This window comes from Triturus cristatus, chromosome 1_2 (assembly GCF_964204655.1).
Source record: "Triturus cristatus chromosome 1_2, aTriCri1.1, whole genome shotgun sequence".
NCBI lineage: Eukaryota > Metazoa > Chordata > Amphibia > Caudata > Salamandridae > Triturus > Triturus cristatus.
Genome location: NC_140580.1, coordinates 1,145,315,280 through 1,145,333,927, shown reverse-complemented (window position 1 = coordinate 1,145,333,927; position 18,648 = coordinate 1,145,315,280). Strand labels below are relative to the sequence as shown.

At 50.8% G+C, this 18,648-nt stretch overlaps 1 protein-coding gene across 2 annotated transcripts in view; it reads right to left on the bottom strand.

Moving 5' to 3' along the window:
- DDX31 (DEAD-box helicase 31) overlaps window positions 1–18,648 on the bottom strand; it is a 267,577-nt gene that overhangs the window by 195,956 nt on the left and 52,973 nt on the right. For both annotated transcript variants that reach the window (XM_085613914.1, XM_085613915.1), the window contains one exon: window positions 17,726–17,785. In XM_085613914.1, coding sequence (XP_085470040.1) covers window positions 17,726–17,785 — 60 coding nt within the window. The remainder of the gene's footprint in view (window positions 1–17,725; window positions 17,786–18,648) is intronic.

Sequence of the window (18,648 nt, the reverse complement as noted above, 5' to 3'; positions counted from 1 at the left end):
CAATCTGATAAGCACCACTTCCTACCATGTGTAGGAAGGGCACGCGTGCGCTTTCACACTACATATCAGTGGGAAAGTGCCCAGAGTCCTAAGGCCACGAAAAAAAGTATCAGCATAAAACCAGGAAGAAAAAAACCAAAAGGTTTTAGGGAAATCCCCTAAGAAGGGCCAAGTCCAAAAGGCATCAAGTGGCCCTTATTAGTATTTTTGGATGCATTTACCTTGCTGACACAACTACATTTTAATTTCTGTTTCATGCCTTTTTATGGAGAGCCTGCGAGCGCAGGTGTCTCGCTTGCGAGGCACTCTTGTATCCAAAAACGTCTTGTTATTTACCATTGGTCTTCTTCTGCGTCACTCTTCTTCGCAGGCATGTTCATTGGCCAGTGCAGCTGAAAAGTCACTTCTGATGCTTGACGTGGAGCATGGACCAAGTACAGACTGATCCAAGTTAATCCGTGCCCATCTGTTGCCTATAAAAGGGGCATGCATATAAAACCCAGCCCAGGAAAGTTACTGAATTATGAAGTAATGATAAACAAGGCATTTGACGTATGTGGGAGGGATGGCAGAGTGGGATAATGTTCTTGGCGCAGTGTCCCTACAGGTCACGCATTCGAATCTTGACCTGGCAGGCTCAGCCTGTTGTCATTTTGCTGTTTTACAATACTTTGAAATTCTGCATTCCTGAGCGCTTTGATAGACAGAATGCATGTTTTCCAAGTGTGCAGGAAAGCGGTGAATGGAGGCATTTGGTGGCACATAATGGCAATAGTTCCAGGGTTTACATTTTCCATGATAAATGGTGGGTAGAGGGGAGGTTTGGGGGATTCTCATGATAGCAGTGAAGATTATTTTGGGAGGAGTTTTGAAAATTCGATTTGAGGTGCTATCTCTTCACAGAAAAACAAAATATTAAATTTAAACTCGATAGCCATAGATTAAGGGTCAGTCTGGTGTCTTGATGCCTTTCTCAGACCCCCCACGTGTTCTGCCACCTGGCCCATGTTTTTTTGCTAAGGTGCGAGTGAAGGCAGAAGGTTAGCAGCTTCTCGTTCGTAAATATTGTGGCCATATCTGCCTATTCTAACTTGTTTAAAAAGGTACCACAGACAGGAGACTGGCCAGACAGCTAATAAACAGGACCAAAGGATTCCACAGCCTCTCAATTCGTACTGAAGTCTACACCTCAACTTGTCTTTGAACAGCATTAAAAACCACTGGTGCAGCTTCAGTGCACTACACGTTTCGTGGGTAGCAGTAGGTCATAGCAGCCAAGACCGATAAACGCCCATCCTTTAAGCCAGAGACCTCGATTAGAATATCGTTCCTTAGGGCACTCTTGGGAGGAGAGGCTTGAATATTTCCGGGTCTAGGCGCTTTAAAAAAAGTGGGACCCTCACTGTGTTGAGAGATTGGCACTGGTGGGGTGAGATCATCGTAGAGCGGGGTCTTTAAAGATGGAGGGTGTGACTGGGACAAATAGAGTGAGCAAAGGTAGATATGGTCCACGGTGTATGAGGTACAAAAATATAACAAGCATTGGCGAAGCCAATAGGTCTCGCCTGTGAGAGCTATTGGCTTCGGCAATGTGTTGTTGCTAATCTGTACAGCACCACAATTGTTTTGCAGTCTGGCTAAAACTAATGTAAAGCATTTGCAAAGCCAATAGGTCTCGCCTACAGCATCTATAGGTTTTGGCAATTATTTTTTTGCTATGCTGTACAACAGCGCAAATGTTTTGCAGTGTGGCTAAAAGTAAATTTAAACAAGCATTGGCAAAATCAATAGGTCTCGCCGATTCGAGCTACTATTTTTGCCACTGTTTTGTAGCCATGCTCTACAGCAGTGCTAAAGCTTTGCAGTGTGGCTAAAACAAATTTAACAGGAATTGGCAAAGCCAATAGGTCTCAGCCATCCGAAAGCTATACGCATTGTCAATGTCCACAGGCGCTGAGCCATGGAGTTTCTGTCATCAGTGTGAGAAGTTGGTCTGGTATATGCTGTCCACTAATTAAAGTGGGCACCTTGTACCACCTCCCATAGGTGGGTCCCCAGAGTTTGTCCCACCCCTTCCTTGGGTATAAAGTAGGAACCCCTGACTACAGGACTTTAGATTTACCTGGACGAAACTCTGCTACAGAATCCCAGAACTTCTACTATCTGCACGACGTTGGATGACCTAAGAATCTCCCTTGGAGTAAAGGAGTTACTCCCCTGCAAGGCAGGCACCAAACACGCATCTCTCCGGTTTGCATCGACACTGCTCACCGACAATTTTGCAACACAGGAGGTGGGTTTCCAAGCTTCCCCGAGGCCGATCCGTGCTCTCAGCACTGAAAGCAGTGACCTCTGCTTTCAGGTTCTTCACATCTTTGATCCAGGCTTGGCTGACACCGGACACTTCTCCTTTCCACAGCAGCAGCACTTTGCAGCACATCGCCACTGAAATCAATGACGATTCCCGACACCATTTGATACCTATGCACCCGGCTTTCCTGGGTGAGGTAACACAAGTACTCCGGTGCTCCAGTGGGTGCTGGCCCTAGAACTCTCTAAGTCTAAAGGGGTTTGCTCAAAGTCCTCTCCTAAGTGTCCTTATTCTTCCAACTGCGACTTTCCTATTGAATTGTACAGGGCTCGCGGCTGTGTTCTCACACTGCACACGTCACCCGTGGGTCTCCTGTGTCACTACCTTGGGTGGTTCCTTGGGGACCCAGCGATTCTACGTGCTTTAGGCACTGTGTCTAGTCAAGTCATGGTTCTTATACCACTTTCTTAATATATGGTTTGGTCTCCCCCTGGGAACCATTGTATATTGTGCTATTTAATGTCGTTTTAGAACTGTAATATTATGTGTCTTGCTCTCTAATCTCATAAAGAGGTTAGTAGAGTGTGTTTAGTGATAAATACATATATTTTTATATATACTTTGTGTGGTTCTCCTTTCATTTGGTCATTCAAGAGTTATAATCTGGTCAAAAAGCTGCTTTACATTCCTTCGAGACTTAGCTTGAAGGCTGCTCTCCATAGCTTCTACTAGGAGAGCTTTCAATAAAGGTTGTCTTAAACCTAATCATCAATAAGGGTTGTTTGGACTGGTGCACGATGCCCACTATAACTAGTGGACAGCATATGCCAGGCCCACGTCTCACACAGCCCATCTACAACTTCTCCGCCAGTCCAGAAATGCCTACAATAGGAAAATCCTCAACTCAAAAAAAGAATTCTTCATAACAGAACTGGAGAACGCCAAGAACATACCTCGCAAGCTATTCTAGTTTGTCAAACACCAATCTAACAAACTGGCTAAAACCTCCAAACAAACCCCTAAAACGCTAATATCATGTGAGGAATCTTCCTCCTTCTGTGATAAAATCTCTGCCCTAGGAAACTAACTTAAATCCGCAACGCACTCCCAAACCACGCTGGCTCTACCTCTTCTCTCCGCGCTGCCCTCCCAGACTTCACCTAAAAATCTAGCGCAATCGTTCAACTTCAAAGTCTACAACGAACACTCGGTCTCGAAAATTCTATCCTCCTTAAACCCAAACAATCATTACAACGATCCTCTCCCCTCAAACTGCCTAGCTGCCACCTCTCGAACTATCATGCCTTCCTGGACTGCAATAATCAACGCATCCCTCCTACAGGGAACGATACCGGACTCTTAAAGACTGCCAAGTCGTCCCCATCTTTAAAAAACCTACACTGGATCCTGCATCCCCTGACAACTATAGACCTATATCCAACATCCCACTCCTAGCGAAAGTTCTGGGGAAATGTGTGCAAGAGCAGCTGAGCCAACACATCACCAACTTCCACCTACTAGATGACTTCCAATCCGGTTTCAGGCCTGGACACAGCACTGAAACCACCCTCCTCCACATCATGGATGACGCCCTCCAAGCCCTTGACCAAGGCAAAATCTGTCTCCTAAATCGGTCTCCTAATCCTCCTAGACCGATCCTCGGCTTTCGATACGGTCAACCACGAAACACTCCTTGAACGCCTCAAACTCAGGATAGGATTGGATGGCACCGTTCTCGAATGGTTTAGGTCCTTCCTCCAGAATCGCTCACAGAGAATCCTAATCAACTGTAACGCTTCCACTCTGATCACGGTTGGAGTCCCCCAAGGATCAACCCTGTCCCCAACCCTCTTCAATCTTTACCTTGAACCGCTCACAGAGGTGCTACGCACCGCCAATATCGCCTACCACATGTATGCCAACGACACACAGATCTACCTTAAAATCTCTTCCCCTGAGGACATTCTCTCCCTGAATGAGGCCTTGAAGCTGATTGTGCACTGGCTCACCTCTAACCAGCTCAAGCTTAACGCAAAAAAAAACGGAGTTTCTTCTAATCTCCCCAACCAATATTACGGCATTACCCATGGTCTTTCCGGATGATACCGCTGGCATTACATTCACCTCAGAGACTTTCTTCAGCCCACTATTACGGCATTACCCGTGGTCTTTCCGGATGATATCGCTGGCATTACATTCACCTCAGTGACTTTCTTCAGCCCACTATTACGGCATTACCCATGGTCTTTCCGGATGATATCGCTGGCATTACATTCACCTCAGTGACTTTCTTCAGCCCACTATTACGGCATTACCCATGGTCTTTCCGGATGATATCGCTGGCATTACATTCACCTCAGTGACTTTCTTCAGCCCACTATTACGGCATTACCCATGGTCTTTCCGGATGATATCGCTGGCATTACATTCACCTCAGTGACTTTCTTCAGCCCACTATTACGGCATTACCCATGGTCTTTCCGGATGATACCGCTGGCATTACATTCACCTCAGAGACTTTCTTCAGCCCACTATTACGGCATTACCCATGGTCTTTCCGGATGATACCGCTGGCATTACATTCACCTCAGTGACTTTGTTCAGTCCACTATTACGGCATTACCCATGGTCTTTCCGGATGATACCTACCCAGCACTTTGAGACTGCTCCCTCTTTTTTTTGTATAATGTATCTCCCTGTTTTTATCCCAATTGTATCCACCCCTCCTAAGTCTTTTGTATACCACCTGTCAATCCTGTAAAGCGCTCTGATACCCTCAAGGCTCTGGTTCGCGGTCTATAAAACTCTAAATAAATTCAGAGTAGTGCTCAAACGGGCTGTGCGCGCCTCTGAGAGGAGCCCAAGGTAACAAAGTCAACACCACGTTTCTTCATGCAGCACTTTCAACCTACGTATTGCGGCTTCTTAGCGCTGCGAGTGACCGACAATGGCGCACAGAAACAAGATTTATTTGTAAAGCACATGATCACGCATGGGGTTCCCTGGCGCCGAATGACCGAGGTTTGTTACCCAAGTGATCGGAGGATAAGAGATCAGACAACAGTCGAGCCTGAGACCACAGGTCAAACCCATGCACCTTCAGTTTGTGTGATACCCGGCTGCCTCCTGCTGTCGGCCTCACAAGGATGAAGGACGTATGTCCTGCCGGGATGGGCAGCTGCGCCCTGCAGAGCTCACCCAGACTTCTGGAGCAGGTGCACTGCCCCACCGAGCCGTCTTATCTATTTTTAATATGTTTTAGTCTGAAATCCAATATAAACTTCAGTTACAAGATTATTACAACTGCATTTTCTTTAAAGGTCACTAGCCGTCGTTCGTGCATCCGCCCGACGGGGTCGCTGGATCTTTGCGGGGCACCCTTCATGCACGGGGCCCCGGATGCTACTTGGGTCTCGCGCGGGAAGGACACACAGGCTCTGGCAGGGCGCGCCTGGCACTGTGCCCCCTCTTTGAGTGAAGGACCGACAGGCCAGGCTGGAAGCGGGCAGGGGGCACAGCACAAAAAAGGTCGTTTGCACGATGCTTTGCTGCTCATTCAACCAGGGTAACTCGTGTTGCCAGCTCCTGGCAGCCCGAGCCCGCAGCCCTGGAGCTGGGCAGTGCCCACCCGCTCCGGTGGCGCTTCTGATGCTGGGTGCAAGCTGTCGCCATCCGCCGGCCCCGCCCCGCTGGCGCATCCCGAACGCACAGGTAATGAGGCCTGGCAGGGCAGCGGGCCGCTCCTTCCTGGGTTTGGAGGGCCGTTAAGGACCCCCTCCCCCATGCCCGCGTCACGGGCTCCGAGAGGTGCTTCTCGGGCAAATAAATGAGTCATTTCAATCCGACTGGCAGGCTGGCACCGGAGCGCGCCACCGGCCATCTGTCCCAAGCGCTGCCGTCAGGCGCTCATCGGACGGACTAGGCAACCACCCAAGCCACCAGGGGCGCGGCTATCAGAAGTGCAGCAGGTGTAGTGGCACCGGGAACCAAGGCTGTGAGGACTCCACTGCGCCCCGCGTACGGTCGTCAGTTAGTACTCAAATGGACAGCCCAGGGACAGTTTCCGCGCTTGCGGGGGGCTCATGGCCCACAGGCACGCCACTGCGGGCCCCCCCGAGAGGGGAACACAGGGTAAGAGCGGTTTTTTTCAAACGGGGGCGTGGTGAAAGGGGGGGGGGGGTGCACGGTCTACGAGTGCCAGCCTAGGGCAAGCACCATCCCGGGACTCCAAGAGCAACGAGGCCTGCTCAGGGAGGCGTGGTGAGCCCAGTGTACCCCAGGGCGTCAGGGAGCAGCCACGGCCCATACAGGCTCCAAGGGCCGACCAGTGCCAGTCTGGGCAGGCACAGTCCTTCCAGGAGGTGGGATACAGTCAGACCCCCCCCCCCCTCCCCCCACACCGGGGTGCGGCGGATCGCCAGTGCCGTCCAAGGCGAAAGAAGCCCGTCACTGTCCAACTAGGAGGAAAAGGGGCAGCGCCCATTAAGAGGGACAGGAAGCAGCCAATGCCAGTCTAGGGAGGACTGGACAAGCCAGTGCCAGTTTAGGGAGGATGGGAGCAACCAATGCCAGTCCAGGGGGTAAGGGAGCAACCAATGCCAGTCCAGGGGGTAAGGGAGCAGCCAGTATCCGTCCAGGGAGGACGTGAGCAGCCAGTGCCACTCCAGAGAGCAGACAATGTCTGTCCAGGGAGGACGTGAGCAGCCAGTGCCACTCCAGGGAGCAGACAATGTCTGTCCAGGGAGGACTGTACAAGCCAGTGCCAGTCCAGGGAGTACGTGAGCAGCCAGTATCCGTCCAGGGAGGACGTGAGCAGCAAGTGTCCATCCAGGGAGGAGAGGAGCAGCCAATGCCAGTCTAGGGAGGCCTGGTCAAGCCAGTTCCAGTCTAGGGAGGACAGGACACGCCAATGCCAGTCCAGGGAGGACAGGACACGCCAGTCCAGGGAGGACGGGAGCAGCCAATGCCAGTCAAGGACGGGACCACCAATGCCAGTCCAGGGGGTAAGGAAGCAGCCAGTATCCGTCCAGGGAGGACGTGAGCAGCCAGTGCCACTCCAGAGAGCAGACCATGCCAGTCCAGGGAGGACGGGCCAAGCCAGTGCCAGCCCAGGGAGGACAGGACATGCCAATGCCAGTGTAGGGAGGCCAGGACACGCCAGTGCCAGTCCAGGGAGGACGGGCCACGCCAGTGCCAGTCCAGGGAGGACGTGAGCAGCAAGTGTCCGTCCAGGGAGGACGGCAGCAGCCAATGCCACTCCAGGGAGCAGACAGTGCCTGTCCACGGAGCAGCCAGTGGGCATCACTGGAAGCACGGATAACCTGTGCACATTTAAGAGATAAGATGAGGGAGTGGCCCTTGCCAGGTGTCCTTCAAGGGAGCCAAAACTCAAAACAAGTGTTGTGGTGGCTTGGCTTAAAAGTGGCACACGTTTTAGTTTATTATTCTCCACAATTTCGCGCAGCAGCGCGTTCAAATATCACACCAGGCCCCTGCATTTCAAATAAACAAATCAAGCTGGCGCTGTCTTTCCAGGTCAAGAGGCTCTCGAAGATCGCTAGGCTCTTAGGCGTAAAGTGTCTTTAGGCGCGAAGTTCATCTTGAGCAACTGGGAACAAGGTGTCCTGTGAAAGGATCCCTTCTCTTGGGCAACAGGGAACAAGGTGTCCTGTGAAAGGATCCCTTCTCTTGGGCACCTAGGCACAGGGTGTCCTGTGAAAGGATCCCTTCTCTTGGGGAACTAGGGACAAGGTGTCCTGTGAAAGGATCCCTTCTCTTGGGCACCTAGGCACAGGGTGTCCTGTGAAAGGATCCCTTCTCTTGGGGAACTAGGGACAAGGTGTCCTGTGAAAGGATCCCTTCTCTTGGGCACCTAGGCACAGGGTGTCCTGTGAAAGGATACCTTTTCCTGGGCACCTAGGCACAGGGTGCCCTGTGAAAAGATCCCTTCACTTGGAGAACTAGGCACAAGGTGTCCTGTGAAAGGATCCCTTCTCTTGGGCATCTAGGCACAAGGTCCCCTGTAAAAGGATCCCTTCTCTTGGGCACCTAGGCACAGGGTGTCCTGTGAAAGGATCCCTTCTCTTGGGGAACTAGGGACAAGGTGTCCTGTGAAAGGATCCCTTCTCTTGGGCACCTAGGCACAGGGTGTCCTGTGAAAGGATCCCTTCTCTTGGGTACCTAGGGACAAGGTGTCCCGTGAAAGGATCCCTTCTCTTGGGGAACTAGGCACAAGGTGTCCCGTGAAAGGATCCCTTCTCTTGGGCACCTAGGCACAAGGTGTCCTGTGAAAGGATCCCTTCTCTTGGGGAACTAGGGACAAGGTGTCCCGTGAAAGGATCCCTTCTCTTGGGCACCTAGGCACAGGGTGTCCTGTGAAATGATCCCTTCTCTTGGGCACCTAGGCACAGGGTGTCCTGTGAAATGATCCCTTCTCTTGGGCACCTAGGCACAAGGTGTCCTGTGAAAGGATCCCTTCTCTTGGGGAACTAGGCGCAAGGTGTCCCGTGAAAGGATCCCTTCTCTTGGGGAACTAGGCACAAGGTGTCCCGTGAAAGGATCCCTTCTCTTGGGGAACTAGGCACAAGGTGTCCCGTGAAAGGATCCCTTCTCTTGGGGAACTAGGGACAAGGTGTCCCGTGAAAGGATCCCTTCTCTTGGGCACCTAGGCACAAGGTGTCCTGTGAAAGGATCCCTTCTCTTGGGGAACTAGGGACAAGGTGTCCCGTGAAAGGATCCCTTCTCTTGGGCACCTAGGCACAGGGTGTCCTGTGAAATGATCCCTTCTCTTGGGCACCTAGGCACAAGGTGTCCTGTGAAAGGATCCCTTCTCTTGGGGAACTAGGGACAAGGTGTCCCGTGAAAGGATCCCTTCTCTTGGGGAACTAGGGACAAGGTGTCCGGTGAAAGGATCCCTTCTCTTGGGCACCTAGGCACAGGGTGTCCTGTGAAATGATCCCTTCTCTTGGGCACCTAGGCACAAGGTGTCCTGTGAAAGGATCCCTTCTCTTGGGGAACTAGGCGCAAGGTGTCCCGTGAAAGGATCCCTTCTCTTGGGGAACTAGGCACAAGGTGTCCCGTGAAAGGATCCCTTCTCTTGGGGAACTAGGCACAAGGTGTCCCGTGAAAGGATCCCTTCTCTTGGGGAACTAGGGACAAGGTGTCCTGTGAAAGGATCCCTTCTCTTGGGCACCTAGGCACAGGGTGTCCTGTGAAATGATCCCTTCTCTTGGGCACCTAGGCACAAGGTGTCCTGTGAAAGGATCCCTTCTCTTGGGGAACTAGGCACAAGGTGTCCTGTGAAAGGATACCTTCTCTTGGAGAACTAGGCACAAGGTGTCCTGTGAAAGGATATCTTCTCTTGGGCACCTAGGCACAGGGTGTCCTGTGAAATGATCCCTTCTCTTGGGCACCTAGGCACAAGGTGTCCTGTGAAAGGATCCCTTCTCTTGGGGAACTAGGGACAAGGTGTCCTGTGAAAGGATCCCTTCTCTTGGGGAACTAGGGACAAGGTGTCCCGTGAAAGGATCCCTTCTCTTAGGGAACTAGTCACAAGGTGTCCTGTGAAAGGATCCCTTCTCTTGGGGAACTAGGGACAAGGTGTCCTGTGAAAGGATCCCTTCTCTTGGGCACCTAGGCACAGGGTGTCCTGTGAAAGGATCCCTTTTCCTGGGCACCTAGGCACAGGGTGTCCTGTGAAATGATCCCTTCTCTTGGGCACCTAGGCACAAGGTGTCCTGTGAAAGGATCCCTTCTCTTGGGGAACTAGGAACAAGGTGTCCTGTGAAAGGATCCCTTCTCTTGGGGAACTAGGGACAAGGTGTCCTGTGAAAGGATCCCTTCTCTTGGGGAACTAGGGACAAGGTGTCCCGTGAAAGGATCCCTTCTCTTGGGGAACTAGGGACAAGGTGTCCTGTGAAAGGATCCCTTCTCTGGGGCACCTAGACACAGGGTGTCCTGTGAAAGGATCCCTTCTCTTGGGCACCTAGGCACAGGGTGTCCTGTGAAATGATCCCTTCTCTTGGGCACCTAGGCACAGGGTGTCCTGTGAAATGATCCCTTCTCTTGGGCACCTAGGCACAAGGTGTCCTGTGAAAGGATCCCTTCTCTTGGGGAACTAGGCACAAGGTGTCCTGTGAAAGGATACCTTCTCTTGGAGAACTAGGCACAAGGTGTCCTGTGAAAGGATCCCTTCTCTTGGGCACCTAGGCACAAGGTGTCCTGTGAAAGGATCCCTTCTCTTGGGGAACTAGGGACAAGGTGTCCTGTGAAAGGATCCCTTCTCTTGGGGAACTAGGGACAAGGTGTCCCGTGAAAGGATCCCTTCTCTTAGGGAACTAGTCACAAGGTGTCCCGTGAAAGGATCCCTTCTCTTGGGGAACTAGGGACAAGGTGTCCTGTGAAAGGATCCCTTCTCTTGGGCACCTAGGCACAAGGTGTCCCGTGAAAGGATCCCTTCTCTTGGGGAACTAGGCACAAGGTGTCCTGTGAAAGGATCTCGTCTCTTGGGCACCTAGGCACAAGGTGTCCTGTGAAAGGATCCCTTCTCTTGGGCATCTAGGCACAAGGTCCCATGTAAAAGGATCTCTTCTCTTGGGCATCTAGGCACCAAGTCCCCTGTAAAGGGATTCCTTCTCTTGGACACATAGTAACAAGGTGTCCTTAAACATGATCGCTTGCTTTGGACACTTAGGCACAAGAGGTCTACTTCATGAGCACTTTTCTTTGGCACCTAGGCACAAAGTGTCCTGTAACGGGATTCCTCGCCTTTGGCATCCAAGTACAAGGTGTCCCCGGGCACTAGATGTCCTGTAACAGGACACCTCGCCTTTGGAATCTACGTACAAGGTGTCCCAGGGTACTAGATGTCCTGTAATGGGATCTCCCGCCTTTGACACCCAAGTACAATGTGTCGCTGGGTACTACGTGCCCTGTAACAAGATTCTTCATCTTGGACACCCAAGTACAAGGTGTCCCAGGTACTAGGTGTCCTGTAAAGGGACCCCTCGCATTTCACACCCAAGTACAAGGTGCCCCTGGGTACCAGGTGTCCTGTAACGGGACACCTCGCCTTTAGCCACCGAAGCACGAGTTGCCCCCGGGTACCAGGTGTCCTGTAACGGGACACCTCGCCTTTGGACACCCAAGCACAAGGTGGTACCAGGTGTCCTGTAACGGGGCACCTCGCCTTTGTACACCCAAGCACAAGGTGCCCCCGGGTACCAGGTGTCCTGCAACGGGACACCTCGCCTTTGGACACCCAAGCACAAGGTGTCCCCGAGTACCAGGTGTCCTGTAACGGGACGCCTTGCCTTTGGACACCCAAGCACAAGGTGTCCCTGAGTACTAGGTGCTAGGACACCCAAGTACAAGGTATCCCAGGTACTAGATGCCCTGCAACAGAACCCCTTTGCCTTTGGTACCCAGTACAAGGTGTCCCCAGGTACTAGGTGTACCGTAACGGGACACCTCGCCTTTGGCATCCAAGTACAAGGAGTCCCCGGGTACTAGTTGTCCTGTAACGGGATCCCCCACCTTTGACACGCAAGTACAAGGTGTCGCTGGGTACAAGGTGCCCTGTAACAAGATTCTTCAACTTGGACACCCAAGTACAAGGTATCCCAGGTGTCCTATAAAGGTACCCCTCGTATTTCACACCCAAGTACAAGGTGCCCCTGGGTACCAGGTGTCCTGTAACGGGACACCTCGCCTTTGGACACCCAAGCACAAGGTGCCCCCGGGTACCAGGTGTCCTGTAACGGGACACCTCGTCTTTGGACACCCAAGCACAAGGTGTCCCTGAGTACTAGGTGTTAGGATACCCAAGTACAAGGTGCCCCTGGGTACCAGGTGTCCTGTAACGGGACACCTCGCCTTTGGACACCCAAGCACAAGGTGCCCCCGGGTACCAGGTGTCCTGTAACTGGACACTTCGCCTTTAGCCACCCAAGCACGAGTTGCCCCCGGGTACCAGGTGTCCTGTAACGGGACACCTCGCCTTTGGACACCCAAGCACAAGGTGGTACCAGGTGTCCTGTAACGGGGCACCTCGCCTTTGTACACCCAAGCACACGGTGCTCCCGGGTACCAGGTGTCCTGCAACGGGACACCTCGCCTTTGGACACCCAAGCACAAGGTGTCCCCGAGTACCAGGTGTCCTGTAACGGGACGCCTCGCCTTTGGACACCCAAGCACAAGGTGTCCCCAAGTACTAGGTGTCCTATAACGGGATCCCTCACCTTTGGTACAGAGTACAAGGTATCCCAGGTACTAGATGCCCTGCAACAGAACCCCTTCGCCTTTGGTACCCAGTACAAGGTGTCCCCAGGTACTAGGTGTACCGTAACGGGACACCTCGCCTTTGGCATCCAAGTACAAGGAGTCCCCGGGTACTAGTTGTCCTGTAACGGGATCCCCCACCTTTGACACGCAAGTACAAGGTGTCGCTGGGTACAAGGTGCCCTGAAACAAGATTCTTCAACTTGGACACCCAAGTACAAGGTGTCCCAGGTGTCCTATAAAGGTACCCCTCGTATTTCACACCCAAGTACAAGGTGCCCCTGGGTACCAGGTGTCCTGTAACGGGACACCTCGCCTTTGGACACCCAAGCACAAGGTGCCCCCGGGTACCAGGTGTCCTGTAACGGGACACCTCGTCTTTGGACACCCAAGCACAAGGTGTCCCTGAGTACTAGGTGTTAGGACACCCAAGTACAAGGTGCCCCTGGGTACCAGGTGTCCTGTAACGGGACACCTCGCCTTTGGACACCCAAGCACAAGGTGCCCCCGGGTACCAGGTGTCCTGTAACTGGACACTTCGCCTTTAGCCACCCAAGCACGAGTTGCCCCCGGGTACCAGGTGTCCTGTAACGGGACACCTCGCCTTTGGACACCCAAGCACAAGGTGGTACCAGGTGTCCTGTAACGGGGCACCTCGCCTTTGTACACCCAAGCACACGGTGCTCCCGGGTACCAGGTGTCCTGCAACGGGACACCTCGCCTTTGGACACCCAAGCACAAGGTGTCCCCGAGTACCAGGTGTCCTGTAACGGGACGCCTTGCCTTTGGACACCCAAGCACAAGGTGTCCCTGAGTACTAGGTGCTAGGACACCCAAGTACAAGGTGCCCCTGGGTACCAGGTGTCCTGTAACGGGACACCTCGCCTTTGGTACCCAGTACAAGGTATCCCAGGTACTAGATGCCCTGTAACAGGATCGCATCGCCCTTGGTACCCATTACAAGGTGTCCCCAGGTACTAGGTGTAAAGTATAAAGAGGTACCACCTGAAGTTAATTTGTAGGTCTGGGATCAAGGGGGAACAAACCACAAAAAATATGAGAAGGGCTCCCTATATGCCGTCTCTGACCTGGGGAAGGAGGGGAGTTACATGCTCCCTGGCACTGACCTGGGGGTGGACTGCATTTGTATCCACTGGCGCCGACCTGCTTGGAATGGCTCAGTGACAGCTGGCACCGAACTAGGGGGAGGGGTGTATGAGCAGCACACCCCTTGGCACTGAACTGCAGGAGAAGGGGAGTGGGCTGCATGTACCTGAACTCTGGGGTGAATTGCATGCCCCCTGACTCTGAACGGGGGGCAAGAAGTGTGCCAGGAACACAAAGTGGGGGGTCAGGGGTGTTGCGTGCCCCAGCGCTGGTCGTGGTCGGGTCGCAGACGGGCTTGCCTTAGGCGCACCTTCGGCACGCCAGCTGCGCTCGACCGCCATTAAGTAGGGGCGGGACTACAGGTAGGGAGGCGGGAAACGGGGGTTGTTACGGGGGCGGGCCGCAGGTATAGCAGCGGCGGGAGAAACGCTGAACCTAAGACGGGAAAAAAGAAACACAATGTACACATTTTGAACTAAGACGGGAAAAAAAGAAACAATGCACACAAAGTATCAGAGACACAAGGAATTAATCACGCTCAGGAGACCAAGCGGGGCACTCGATAGAAAATATATACCACAGGGAGAGAGCGGAGAGCTGCAGGCGCAAACACTGGTCGGAAGGAGGGCTCTGGCTCGGTGCTAACACGCGAAGCTGCTGAAGAGAGTGCTGGCCTGGACCGGAGGTCTAGGTAGTCACAGCTCGACCCCGATCCGCTTTGACTCCTTGACAGGTGGAGTGCCACTGACCACACACCATCATTTGTGCATTGTGAATGACTAATTATTGTGGTCAGCCTGGCCAGGTATATTTGTAGGGTGGTGAAGTGCAGGTCTAAAAACTTAATCTGAACTCTTGGTGACTTCACTTTTGCCTTTAATGGCTCCTTGGAGTTATCCATGGCTGACCTCAACATTTCCTTTAACAACGGGGGGTAGTGGACGGTCCTCTCCACAAGAAGTCAGCCTCATCTTGCACAATGTGCATTTTAACCTGATGGTGCTGGGCAGCCCACCGAATCGCCACATGACAGGCAGTGCTATCATGAGGTGGAGAGGCTTTGGCAGGGTAAGGTTCAAAGTCAAGGTCCTCTGAGGGATTGGACCACATAATCTTCCCATGGGCCTTCACTCTCTCGGTACATGAAGCGCTCATCATTTGGGACTTGTGAGGTTAAGGACTCCCGGGGTCTTAGTCTGTTTTGTGTGGGTCGCAGGTGGTGGTGGTGAAGTAGGTGTTGCTAAGAAAGGTGGAAAGGAGGGCTGTTGGCTGAGTCTCTTCATCCTCAACAGCCAGTCTGTATTTCTTTGGGATCTGAATAAGTCCTGGAGCTATGGACTAAGCGAGGATCTTGTCAGTGGCCAGATGTACAAAAAACCTTTTTTTTAGTTTGCCATTGAGGACCACAGAAAGTGTTTCAAAGATAGACTTTTCCATGGTGTCTAATCACGGCATTGAGGGGGCCTTTGACAGCAATTTTGATTTGGTTCTGGGAGGACTTTTGTTGTCCTCGAGGTGGAAGCACTACGCGCCACAGCACCTTTCTGTAGGGCTTTGGTAGGTGTTGACCCAGTTCTCAAATCCAGGGAGTGCCAATCAGAGGAGCCAAACACAAAGGTTTATGCTGCTTTTGGATCAACTCATGAATCTAGGCCCTTGCTTCCGGGGTAGTGACGCTTTGCCTCTGCTAAAGGGCGTTTTGGGGTTCAAGAATGACCTTGTGGTGCCTGAGAGCTGATGAGGCATAGGGAGTCAATGTGGTCTTCAGACTTGGCGTGCGGACTGGCGCCTGTATCAAGGTGAGCTCCTGCACTTGCCCCTTCTCTACTTTGAAGGCCTCTGAGTAGACGGCCACTGGACTCTTGCCTCCTTGGGCCGGTGGGATGGCAGAGGCTCTGGTGGCTTCCTCTTCAGCCCCAAAGATGTTGGGCATCTCAGGTGAGGCTTTCCCTGCAATGTATGGTGAGCATACCACAGTTCTTCTTGAGGTTGTTTTGCAGTGGGAGGCAAGGCAGGTATCACTGGAGGTCTATTCGTGGCTTGGCGAAAGGTACATCACCTTTTTGTTGTTTGGCATATCACAGAAGACAGAGATCTCCAAAATATAACACGAGGGATAGTGTGCACATCTTCCAAGAACCGAAGACTGAGTGAAGATTTTATTCTGACCTGCTTCTCACCGGGGGTAGTGATGAAAAAGTCATGGCAGACCAAGCTTTATTTTCTTTTTAATGTGCCCTTCATCTTCTGCTCAATTTTTGTGAGCTGAAGAGTGGGACACTGTGAAGCGAAGTGCTTGAGTAAAATGTACATCTATTGCCCCACCGTCCTGTGTTAAAGTAACCCTGATCATGGCCCGTAATAACCCTACTACTGCGGTAAAGGTATCCATGCACAGTTCTGCCGAAACTACTCAATCCAGACCTTACACCCACTGCTATTTCGAGGACAGCTGTCCACACAGCTCTGTCAAAGCATATCACTCCTGAGTCATAGATACCCTGCTATTCCAGCCATTTTACTGAGTCACAACTCTGCCTAAGCGCCACAATACTGAGCTGCAGCAACCTTTGTTCTCACAACAGCAGGACTTGAAAAATCCACTCGCATTGTCAGACGAGCTATTTTTAGGGACTACTCACTCTTTCTGGCAAGTTGAAAATCCTCTTAACTTCAGTCACAAAATAAAAAGTAAATGTAGAAAGAGGAACTGACTTTTGACCTCTGTCTCTGAAAGCAGAGCAAATGGAACAAGATAAGATTTAAAGGCATCTTTATTGCTCACAAAGTGAAAGAGCAATAAAAATGCCTTTAAATCTTGTTATCTTGTCACATTTGCAGTCTTTCAGAGACAGGTCAAAAGTTTGTCTTCCTACAGTTAGGTTTCTTTCTGTGACTAAAGTTGGAGGATTTTGTAAAGTGAACTGTGTGACAACTGAACTGTGCAAAGCATGTTAAATGAAAGGATGCAAGATGTCAGGCTTTTTTTCTAACACAAGACTGAAATAGCCAAGTGAACTGGTCAAATATTTCAAATGTATTTCACTAGTTACGAAGACCCAATTTTGTAATTCTGTGGTGAAAAAAATATTTTATAGGATCAAAACAAATAAGAACACTTTAGTTGGTGATGTGCACATTTTAAATATTTTTGCTGAAACCCAATTTCCAAACATTGTTTATGCACTATTATCATAAAACGACATGTTAGTGGGAAAAGTTTGTGGACATTTCAATGGAAAATATGCTATATGTAAATGACGGTGCACTACCACATCATGCTTTAGTAATATATTTATGAAAAGGGAGTTTTTAAACATGAACTGGGAATTATTACTGCTCCTGCCCAGATGACAATGCTATTACTGAACTAAGAGGCAAGCCAGGGATCATGTGTACCCTATATATGGGCTCGATTCTTGTTATACATGGAGCAAACATTTAATCTAGTAAATAAAAAGAGTTTTTGTACTGCAGAAATAGTGAACTTGCATATTTGACTGTGCTCTCTTACGTGATAATAAAGAAAAAAGCAGCTCCATAAGACAAAATACTTGCCTTGGATCAGACAATTTGAGACCAGTTCACGGGTCACGTACATTAAAGTTGGGTAGAGTACATTATTAAAGTTACTAGACCTGCAGGTCTAGTAAACCTTTTATGATTTTTCAAGCCCTGAACAGTGAGATCCAACAAGAAGAAAGATACAGGTGTTCTAGCCCACTGCCCTTTAATTATGGCAGCAGGGAATAGCCCAGCTAGCAGCATGTCTTGAGAGGTTTGATTTTGCCACCCATGCAGCAGCAGCTCAGGTCTCAAGAGCCCTGTATTATGTTGATGCTGTGCTGTACCAACAGTATTTTCACCAAAGGAGAGTTTAAAACACAAGCTTCCCTTTAGAGGTGCGCAGAGTGCATCTGAACACTTTTGTTGCTTCATCTGCAGCCCTACTTGCCAGTATTAACTTGAGGAAGGAGTGGACGATGTCAATGGGGGGAGGCGTACAGGGTAGAGTATTCGTTCACTTACAGTACAAAGCAATATGCCATTTCTGCATTGGGAAAACTCCAGAAAAACATCCGTACGCTCCTAAAAACAAGAAAGGGAGAAATAGTTAGTATAATCAAAGAGCTTCAATGTATTGAGCATACACATTCGCAACGCTGATGGCAGCCCTTCTTTCCTCATACCACCCAGTCGGAGGGTGCCAGGGTAAAGTGACATAACTGTGTCAAGGGTGCACGTCATGCATACACTTCTTTCCCAAACCCCAAACAATTGCCCTTGTGAAGAGGTGGGGGGTATAAATCAGTGCTTTAGCCAGAATGCGACGAGTAGAGTCCTCCAAGGAAGGAAGAAAGGTAAGCTGTGGTTGCAATATTAATCGTTTACACTAGTGCAGCACACAATCTGCCATTAATATGGAGTTGCAGCATTTTGAGACGGCAGGTGTGACATGTGTCAACGTTTCCACTTCACAAGAGTCTGATTCGGTTTTGAAGAGGTAAAGGGTGAGTACGATGAGCAGATCTCTTAAATGAGTAATGTGTTTTGGGCGAGTAAGTCAACTGATGTGACAACTTATGTACTATCAGATGTGTGTGCCCTAGTCAGGAAACGGATAAATATATGGCGAAACTATACAGTACTAGATGTATGAATAAGAGTTTTATACTGTGTACAGCAAAGAGACCAGTACAAAGGTCTGCTCACCTGAAAGAGTAGCCAGGAACTCAGTTACAATAAGAGCTTGGTGTTACTAGACAAGTTCCTGTTCTTCACTGGAGTGCTGGGTAGGTAAGCCCCACCATAGGTGGTGGAGTGAATCCATTGCTTAAGTTGGGTACTAGTGATTACCACCTAACTGGGTAATGTGCCATCACTAGTCATTTGAGCTTAAGTTTTAAGTGGTCATAGGACCACCTAGGCAGTAATGAACAAGTTACTTACCT